Source organism: Trachurus trachurus, assembly GCF_905171665.1.
Source record: "Trachurus trachurus genome assembly, chromosome: 4".
In the NCBI taxonomy this organism is placed as follows: Eukaryota; Metazoa; Chordata; class Actinopteri; order Carangiformes; family Carangidae; genus Trachurus; species Trachurus trachurus.
In genome coordinates this window covers 9,586,116-9,597,029 of record NC_139898.1, presented here as the reverse complement: position 1 = coordinate 9,597,029, position 10,914 = coordinate 9,586,116, and the positions used below count along the sequence as shown (strand labels likewise).

Genomic DNA, 10,914 nt, shown 5'->3' with positions numbered 1-10,914 from the left:
ACACACATCACAAAACAGATGCTGCACTGACAGTGATGTTGTGCTCAGCCGAGTTAATTGAACTGATAACATCTGCATGCACAACAGCATGTTTCAATTCCAGCAACGTTGCACAGCCGCTGAGGAGGAGCAATCAACAACCTGATCAACTATATCTGTACCTTTGTAGCTCAGGTCATTTGAATCATTGAATTATGTGCTTTAATTTTTTCCCCAAATATTCAGCTGTCCTCTCTAACATTACCTTTTATTTTGACCAGTCCAAGCCACAACCTAATCAGCATCTTGATATGTCACCTGTCAGAAGGACGGATTACCTCGAGAAAGAAGAATTGATTTAAACACACATGGACAAAATCTGAGAGAAAGGAGCTTTTATGTGACTAGAAGTTTAAGATCTTTCATTTCAACTCATCAGTAAAGCAAAAGCAAATGTGTTGGATTTATATTTTTGTTGAGTTTATGTCGAACACCTATTGAAGCGTGAAATCCTACTGGATGTTCACTCCTATTAAAAATAACATTTTTTGGAGCTGCACATATATATATATAAAAAAAAAAAGTGATTTAAGGAAACTATTATAAGTGAAAAACTTCTGATTTCCTCACTGCCTGTGTTATTGCCAGGATGCCTGCAGAGATCAGTTCGATCAGGAACAGAGCTGCCGTGGGTCGGTTTCCCACTGTCACTTTTGGATCTACGGAGGACACAGAGGCAGAAAAAGAACAACCAGCAGAAAATGACGCCCCAAAAGGAAATGCGTGTCAGCAGTGGCTGCGAAAGGTCTGTCCGTGCTGCTATCCCAGGCCCAACAATGATGACATCACAGACACTGTAATCACAGGTATCGATGATGGGGATAAGGAAGAAGGGACAAATGGCGAGAAACCTGACACTGATGACAACGAGCTTGATGGTAACTGACACCGTGAAAAGCTGCCAGATGTGTTTTTTGGTCGCACACAAGATAAAATGATCTCCCTCTCACACGTATTTGTTTTTGCAGAACTCCTCCTCAAAGTACAATCAGTGGACCTGATGAAGAGCAGATCAGGGAAGAACCGCACAGAGCACCACACAAATCTCTACCAGAGTGATAACTTCATTATCCGCAGAGGGCAGACCTTCCAGATGTGGATCACCTTGTCTCGTCCTTTTAACCCAGACAGTGACAAACTTCACTTAAATCTTGAAACAGGTCAGTCAGCAACTATGCAGTGCATGTGAACCTTTACTTTGAACAATTTGTCTCTTAAATCCAAGCATTTAAAGGGATAGCTCAACATTTTTGGCATTGCCATAATCCCTAAAGTCTTAGGAGGTTCGTTATCTTTGTCGGTGCAAGCTATTTTTTGAACGGCAGAGCAGAGCCGCAAGCCGCTCAGAGCTACGCTATACGGAAACTAATGAAATCTCTTGGTTTCCCTCATCAAACTCATCAAATACACAATCCAACAACTCCAGGAGAATACAAAGTTTATGTCACAAATTGATATGACATAAAAACAGAGTGATAGAGACAGAGAGATAACTCAGTGCATCATGGTCGTTTCAACAGCAGCCTGGGGTTCTGTCTGAATCACTCATTCATTCATAATTCCCCACTCACTATCCTGTGAGGTCATTGTGGATGACTTATATAGTAGTGAGCTCATCAAAAACAGGAAAAAACACTTCCAGATATATGCAGTGCATAAGCAGTGCAGTGCCTCCTGAACCCAGGAGAGGTTTAATGTCATCTGGGTTCAGTTTGGCTTCTTCTTCTAAACCACATACAGTATATCAAGACTCCATAGGCCGATGCCATGCTTTTGAATACTAATTTAATTTCTGTATGAATTTCTCACATCGGTGGTCTTTAATCTAGAAGGTGTGAAACAGGATGGGCACAGTCCAGCCTGGCCACACTCACATGCTTCCATGACCCCGTGAGAGACCCTGTGTAGAGCTGCACATGATAACTGAGGGTCTCTCTCTCTCTCTCTCTCTCTCTCTCTCTCTCTCTCTCTCTCTCTCTCTCTCTCTCTCTCTCTCTCTCTCTCTCTCTCAGAAGGAAACGGCAAGAACTTTTGCTTTATGCTCATATGCTCTGTGCCATTTCGTATGAGATTTAAAGATGGAAGAAGGGTGGGGGTCTTAGTTACAATTGCTATGGTAACCCCTCTGGTTGCTATGCTCCAGGTAGAGCATTTTACAGATGAGTCCTCATTGCTCTAACTAAAAATCCAGTGACAGTTTGCCATCAGCTGCACTGACACCACCAACTGTCTGAGCCCCCGGCCTGTCACCTGTTTACTCACATCATGTTCGTCTCTGCCCCCTCACCCATTGTGTTGAGTGCTGCGAGACCAACAGACCAACACGTATCCCACAATTACAGCTGTATGTGATAGTTTGAAGAGAATAATTACATTGTGTCTCTTTATTGCTGAAGACTGACTAGAAAATGCACAATTGTATGATTGCTACAATATTGGTTGGGAAAGAGAGACAAAACGCATGTTGTTCTGCCCTATGAAGCTCACATTGATATGTATTAACAAAAATAACAGCACTGCTGATCTTGAATAATTATTCAGTAACATTAAAAAGCCATCTGTCGTACACTAATAGGCAGAAGGACAGCAGCTCCAGCTAATGCAAATTTTCTACGCTTTGCGAAAATCATGCCACGGCTCTCCAAACGGTTGAGATTACATTTCATGAGAAAATTCCAAGAGCAAAGAGACAGTTTTCATGTTTTCCATTCATATCTCACTTCAAACTGTTTTTAGCTGTGCCTACACAACCCTGTACTCAGTCCAAACAGTGAGGCGCAGAGATGCGAGCAATGCGGCATGGAGGTAATCGCCGCTCAGTCCACCGACACGGAGGGTTGTTTTTGAAAAATTCAGGCGAAAGTCAATGAATGCTCTGACTTTCTGATTTGCTGTGTGTTTCAAAGCTGTACCAGCGGCTGAGAGAGGCTGCAATTTTCAGACTACCTCGCAGAGTGAAGGTCTGAGGCAGGTTGAACTGCACAGTTTTGCAAGCAGTTTTCTGTCTAACTCACAACTGCTGTCGAAATGAGATTGTGAGGTTTTCTTCCTGAGGGCGACAAAATGTAATGAAAGGAATTCATGATGTTATCAACAGCTGTTTAAAGATGATTAGATGATTAGATTAGTACCGGATAACTTTTGTAGTCAGGACTCACCAATAAAGCATTCAAGAGCAGAACTGCCAGCATATCAGTCTCCCATATCTCAGCAGACCATCAATTCCTCTGCAATACAGATACACATACAATGCTGCAGAAGCAAAGACACTATCGGCAAAAAGACTATTGGCCAAATAGATAGATAGATAGATAGATAGATAGATAGATAGATAGATAGATAGATAGATAGATAGATAGATAGATAGATAGATAGATAGATAGATAGATAGATACATATCTCTACAACAACTACTGTCTCACTGATCATGACCAAGCACCAGTATATTAGGACGAGTGTACAGTACAGTCCAGCACTGGATAGTTTGATACTGCCACTTATATTTACCATCAGAATCACACAGGGCAGATAAATACAATGCAAGCCAGTGATGTAAGTAAATACATTTCAAGATTTATATTAGGATTAGGAAGTGGTATGATCCACTTATGAATCTTCAAGGCATGGATATGGGAAAGAGGTATAATTCCAGTGTTGCTTTTACCTCCTTTGGTCCAGGGTCCATGTCTTTATTTACAAATCTCCCCACTGATTATGAGAAGATCATAAGAAGATCAATACCAAAATATAAAAATATGACTCTAAGCTACAGATGATTTGCTAATTTAGCATATAAACTTGAAACAGTGCTGTCCTCTGGGGCTGAATAATAAAGCAAGCACTGAATTGCTAAAAACTGCAGTTCCTCTAAAGACCACTAGGATCTGGTTCCAACAGTGAGTCAGTGCCCACAATTGGTTTTGCTCTGGATCTATAGCTCCTTCAACTGTACATTTTATTGTGACGTCAAATTATGTTTAATTGAGGGCAGTGGCACCTTGAGTGACAGGAAATATGTTGGATATTTAAAGTACGTTGCACACACGGCGCCACTGTGATGTGTCACTGCGTGCCAACATGTGATAAGTGCTGCCCCCATAGAAAGCTTTGCATCCTGTCGATGGCAGGAGGATGATGCCAAACAAGCTGCTGAGGGACTTAACTCTTAGCTCGCTGTTAGCTGGTGACTCATCGTGCCACTCTTTAATCTCCATGTTAATGTTTTAGTTTGCTGGTTGGTGTAATGCAGTGGCCTGTACGTCTGTTTACAATGGTAATTTCTTTCATCTCTGTCGAGTCAGGTTCACGTTCAAGTTGTTACATAATCAGAAGTCTGTCTCTCAGGATAAATGTCTCATGGGGAAATGCAGTGGTGTGATTACACTATTGTGAGCTGTCCATGAGAAAGCTCAGTATTTTTTTCTGTAAGTGCAGTTTCTTCATTATAAACCAAACTGTGTTATTTTGGTAGCACTTGCTTAAGATTAAGATCTGCTAACAAAGTTTCATCTCATAGTCCTGCTGCATAGAGATTAAATACGGTTATGAAATGCTGTGTGAGCATGTTTAATGTGAGCACACCTCACATAAAGGTGCATAACTGGATTCTTTCTGTTGGGTTTCTGTTTATTCAAACAATGCAACACTAAGTAGGAATGCAGGTGTGGCAAAAATAAATACAGTGGTTATAAACCATGTGGTGCTTTGTCTGGGCATGGTATGACCAAGAGTTAGTCATAACTGTCACCTGTCCCCTGTGTCTCTCTGTCTCTCCTCAGGGCCGCTGCCGACAGTGTCAAAGGGAACCCATGCAATCGTCCCTTTGGTGGAAGAGCTGCAGGACGACCGTTGGGAGGCTGCTATTGTGTCAAAGGACGACAAAAGGATTAAATTGTCAGTGAATTCTCCACCCACTGCGATCATTGGTCAATATCAACTCACAGTGGAAACAAATAGCACCAGCGGCCAGGCTGTTTCCACACATGACCCTGCCAATGACATTTACATGTTGTTTAACCCCTGGTGTGAAGGTAAACATAATACGATTAAAAAAGTTATATTGTCAGCTTCAGCTGGATTCACTCCTGTGGTTGAAAGTGGCAAAAAAAGAAAAACAATACAGCAACATGAAATGTGATAATTGCTTTTCAGCAGAGAGGTAAATGAGGCTTTTATTCATGGCAGCCAGCTAGTTTAGCATTAAGACTGGAAACGGGAAACAGAAAACCTTCCTCTGTTTATTAACCTGCCAGCACCTGTAAAGTTAGTTGATGTAACATGTCTCTCCACTTGTTGCCTGGGAAAAGCTCAGTGCAAAGACATTGTCCAATGAACTGCTCTTTTTGGTTTATGGCTTTTGTTTATATGAACAAGACATGACATGTTAATGATAGAGCTTAACGGGTGTTGGCAGGTGGATTTTGTTTAGACAATGTAAATGTTTCCTCATGGTGTTAGGGTGTTTGTGCTCACCCAAGTAACAAACCTCATATATATACAGTATATGTGGTAGTATTTCATACTCCAAAAACCATATTACCATATGTCTGCTGTTTCCTCCTCCTTCTTCTTTCCTTTCACCTATCTTCATTAGTTTATTTATGCACGCGAAATGTGCGCTCTGGCTGGCTGGATTTTCCATTCGGGCTGCCGTACAAACATGGCAGCACAAGATGGTGAAAGAAAAAATTTAAAGAATAATTATAAAACTAAGAAAACCAAACTAATTTTTATTTTATAGCGATTACACACTTATACTAATATATTCATGGTTAGCATATTCAGATTTTTTCCAATAAACCTTGACAAATATTACACACTGGACCTTTAACAGACAGATAAAACAATGGCCTTAATCTTCCCATCTGAATGAAGAGATTAAAAAAGTCATGTGTCATTAATGGCTAATGGAGAGACTTCAGCATCACTCATAGGGCACTTCTCAGTTTTGCATGTTTTTAATCTTGGCTAGACACATTAATTTCCTAGAGAACATGTAGGAGGCTTGTTTAAATAATGAGCAGAATGGGCCTTAGATAAGACATTTACTGAATAAAAACGTGAATAAAAAAAGTCTTCGCAAACGAACTGACAGACAGTCCCAGCCTCAAACAGTCAAACTTTACTGTTAAGTATATTGTTTTACATTTTCTGTTTTGTCACAGTGAAACAGATACATCTTACTGATGTAAGATCTGAAACTGACAAAAAAAAAAAACTACATAAAAATAATGGTAACAGGTAAAAGGATTAAAAAGCTTATCTTCTTTTGTGTCATTTCTTTCCTGCTCTCTGTCAGATGACGCAGTGTTCATGGACTCTGAAAGCGAGAGGCAGGAGTACGTCATGAACGATGTCGGACGAATCTACTACGGCACAGAGAATCAAATAGGAGCGAGGACCTGGAACTACGGCCAGGTGAGTGGGCTGCTTTAATAAGGCATAATATACTGCCACATCGGTGTGTGAGTAGCAGCAACTGAACTAATTGTTTACCTCTTTTTCTGGTTCAGTTTGATGATGGGATCCTGGCTGCCTGCCTCTTTGTGCTGGGAAAGAGTGGAACTCCTCCATCTGGCTGGGGAGACCCGGTTAATGTGGTGCGGATCGTCTCCGCCATGGTGAGACTGTGCTTAGTGTGGTTTTTTTTTTGCCTGATTTATCCTAAATTTATATCTCTCTTCCCCATGTGCCAGTGCACACTGACCACAACAACAGAACCCCCTACTCAGGATATGATGTTCAACCACCTTTGGCCATAATAGTCTCAGCAGTAGGTCAGCAGGATGCCTGTAGCATAATGTGGTGCAGGCTGATCAGTTCTTTGAGCACCATCACTAAATGTAACGTTCAGAGGCGTCTGTCTTATATCTTATACTGACACAGTCATGCCATCTTTGACTGTGGTAAGGATGGATGAAACAAAAACAGAGTCACTCTGCTGATCCACCTCTTTAATTTCAGCACCACAACTACTGGGTGTACTTTCAGGAAATATTCTGAGAAAAGTTTGTTGATCCGGTCACCTTTCCTTAATGCCACCGTAGGGTGACATTTCTTTTAGTGCGCTGTCTTGACAGCTTGGTACAGATACTGGGTCATTAAGGATCCTGTGGCCCTCCCTCTGGCGCCACCAGCAGGTCAGACTTTTCACCAATCCTGTAAAATGCCTGATGTAGTGACGTGAAATGTCTTTTCCTTTGTTCTATTCATTTTTCTTTTTGAGAAGAAAGTGTATGTTGGAGGTGACCTGACCTCTGAGTTGTTAGGAGGCATAAAAAAGACTTTGAGCTTCATTTGCGACAATCAGGCTGTTAACTTCAGTGATCTCTCTACTTGTATTTCATGTCTGTCTCCACGTTTGCAGTCAAATAATGTATGCCGTATACATGAATGACCTAAAACAATAACTCTTAGTAAAAAATACTTTGAATCTACAGTATGTGCAGACACTATAAAGCTGCCGACTGCATATGTACATAGAAGGCAAGGCAAAGGAAATGTATTTGTATAGCACAATTCATACACCAGGCAAAACAGAAAAACACATTTAAAAGAAAAAGAAAGAAAGAAGACAGTAAAAGATGCTAATAGCAATTATAATGATTAAGATCATTAAAATATTAAAATCAAAAACCGAAAACTACATTTAAAAGAAACAAAATAAGACAGTAAAAGACAATAATAAAGACTAATTAAAATCATTAGAATATTGAATTTAGTTAAAAGCTGTAGTAAATAATACTGTTTTCAACCTTGATTTAAACAAATTGACAGTTTGCACAGAGCTCAGGTGCAGGGAGATTGTTCCACAGGTATAGTAGCCGAATGTCGCTTCATTTCACAAGGGAAGTGCTCGGCCCTTCTGCAGGGACACAGCCTCTGTATTCGTTGAACTGAAAACTAAAACCACTTTCTTCATTTATCCAGATCAACTCCCCCAACGACCGAGGCGTCATTCAGGGAAACTGGTCAGGAGATTATTCTAATGGGAGTAGCCCCACACTGTGGAGTGGAAGTGTGGAAATCCTGAAGCAGTACCACAAAAGCAATGGCACCCCTGTTCGGTACGGCCAGTGCTGGGTCTTTGCTGGCGTAGTCACCACAGGTAAACATCATCATCATCACCGAGTCTACTGTATGTGACTGTAAATGCGGCTGACGCTGACCCCTACTGTCTCATCCCTCAGTGATACGCTGTCTGGGCATTCCCTGTCGAACTGTGACCAACTACAGCTCAGCTCATGACACAGACGTCTCCTTGACCATGGATGTGTACCTGGATGAGAACTTGGACCCCATTGATCACCTCAATGCTGACTCCATCTGGTGTGTTCTGCCTCTATTGTTGCAATGCTGCGACACACAAGATATGGCGCTACATCTGCCACACAACGCTCTTTGGTTTATCAAACTTAACCTTCATATCTGTCCCTGAAGGAACTTCCACGTGTGGAACGACTGCTGGATGGCTCGCCCAGACTTACCTCCAGGCTACGGAGGCTGGCAAACTGTTGACTCCACGCCCCAGGAGACCAGCCAGGGCATCTTCCGCTGTGGCCCCGCTTCCCTTGCTGCTGTCCGCAATGGGCAGGTCTACCTCAAATATGACTGTCCGTTTGTGTTTGCTGAGGTTTGTGGATGTTTGTTCATAATTTATCTAAGAGAACTACTGTAACTAAGGATAAACCATTTGTTTTTGTACTTTCTAATTTCCTCACTCTTTCTCTTTTGGCTTCTCTGTGCATCAGGTAAACAGTGATAAAATCTACTGGCAGAGGAATGCAGATGGGACCTTCAGTCAAATCTACAGTGAGAAAAAGACAGTGGGCCACAAGATCAGCACCAAGGCTGTGGGCTCTGATGAACGCCTCGACATCACACACCTTTACAAACATCCTGAAGGTATCAAACAAAACGCGCACACTAAAATACATCCAGGACACACACAAGGGTATCTCCAGGAAAGATAGTACAATACATCTATTCACACTTGGATGGATGGATGGATGGATGCATGCATGTATGTATGTATGGATGGATTGATGCATGGATGCATATACAGTAACTTTGTGATATCACAACAACAGTCACTGCCTACAGCCACACGTCAAGCCCCCACCCGGTCACACCATCATCCAAGAGTTTGATATTTAGATTTTTTTTTTACACTTACACTGAGCCTTTTTTGTCCTTAAAACCACAGACTCTTATGGGTCAGCTAAAAAAAGAAAAAAAAAAACATCCCTTACTTGCAGAGTGCTGAAATTGTCAGGGTCACCATAATTTCTATTGTCTTGCTTATTGAAATGACTTGACATTTCTGGTGATCATCAGGCACACAGGAGGAACGCATTGCCGTGGAAACGGCAAGCAGATACGGCACCAAAGCAGATGCTTACTCGTCTCCCACAAAGGAGGATGTCTCTGTAGAAGTGACCATGGATGGCGAAGGTCCTAAAATGGGAGGGAATGCTGAGCTGAACATCAAGTTGAAAAACAGCAGCTCAGAGCCACGCACAGTCCTCCTGCACAGCCAGGCATCTGTCATGTACTACACCGGTGTCCACAAGGCCACGGTCAGAAAGGACAGCACAGACGTGGACTTGCTGCCTAATGAGGGTAGGTGGATAGTTTTAGGATGGATAACCAAAGAAACCATATGAAAAACAATAAACGGAATATACAACATAATGTGGAAATATATTACCTCCCTGTACATCAAAGCTATTGCTTTACGGAATTTTGTTATCTAAATTATCTAAAACGATAATATAAAACTATATTTAATCAGAAAATAAGAATCAGAAAAAGTGTTACACAAGATGACAGATGAAGATTAACAACGTGTGTTGTCATTTCCTGTTTACAGAAAAGACTCTGGAGTGGTCTCTGATGTACAAGGACTACAAGGACCATCTGATAGACCAGGCCGCCCTGATGCTGACACTGTCAGGCAGGGTCACACAAACACAGCAGGTCCTGGCCACTCAGTTCAGTTTCCGACTCAGGACCCCAGACCTGATCATAAAGGTCAGTCAGCAGTTTTGTAGGATGATAATTCAATGATTAAAAGACATCACTCCTGTTTTGACTTTGTTTTTCTTCTGTGTTGTTGTCACAGCCAATCGGGAAAGCTGTCGTAGGACAGAAGTTGACCATGGAGATTTTATTTACAAACCCGCTGCCGCAGGTGCTGAAAGCAGTGGTGTTCCACGTGGAAGGACTGGGCCTCGTAACTGCTCGAAAGATCCATTATGGGTGAGGAGAGAAAAATGCACTATATCAAGCTCAGTTTTTTTTTAAACTGTTTGATGTTCTCTTTTGTGACTGCCACTGTCATTTCCTGTCCTACCCTCAGAGATATTGGCAGCCATGCCTCCGTGTCGCTCACTGAGCACTTCGTCCCCACGCTGCCTGGGCCGAGGAAATTGCTGGCTTCATTGGACTGCAAGCAGCTCACTCAGGTTCACGGTGTGGGCAACATTACTGTTGTGGAAAAAAGCAGCACCTAGTGATTTTAAAAGAGAGTCAGATTTTACCATGTAATTCATAAGGAAAGCTTTGATTTACATACATAATGATATTATTTTGCATGACAATCTGAAAATGACAAAAGACCACAGACGGCTAATCATGATACATCTGAGAAAAATCTGGTGTCGCTGCAGAATACACAGACCCTTTTGTGTCGTATCCCACAGCAAATAGATTTATTTTTCAATGTGGAAGATTTGTGACATTGTTCTACAATGTGCAGATATGTTTGGTACTCTGATTATTATTCCAGAGTGGTTGTAGTGTTTGCAAAACATGGCAGCTCTAATGAAAGAAGTGTACTTTTGTAAAGACAGGTTTAGATCGTATTTTCTATTT

General features: G+C 41.7%; 1 protein-coding gene across 1 annotated transcript; it reads left to right on the top strand.

Annotated features, from left to right (window-relative positions):
- Positions 1-628: 628 nt before the first annotated feature.
- LOC310984759 (protein-glutamine gamma-glutamyltransferase K-like) lies at positions 629-10,553 on the top strand (the record flags this gene model as incomplete). The annotated part of the gene is made up of 13 exons (XM_083970074.1): positions 629-917; positions 1,008-1,199; positions 4,818-5,069; positions 6,338-6,456; positions 6,552-6,659; positions 7,969-8,146; positions 8,229-8,367; positions 8,479-8,671; positions 8,790-8,943; positions 9,376-9,660; positions 9,911-10,071; positions 10,163-10,299; positions 10,400-10,553. The coding sequence occupies 13 exons, from the start codon at positions 629-631 to the stop codon at positions 10,551-10,553; spliced, it is 2,361 nt and encodes a 786-aa protein (XP_083826200.1).
- Between the last annotated feature and the right edge of the window lie 361 nt (positions 10,554-10,914).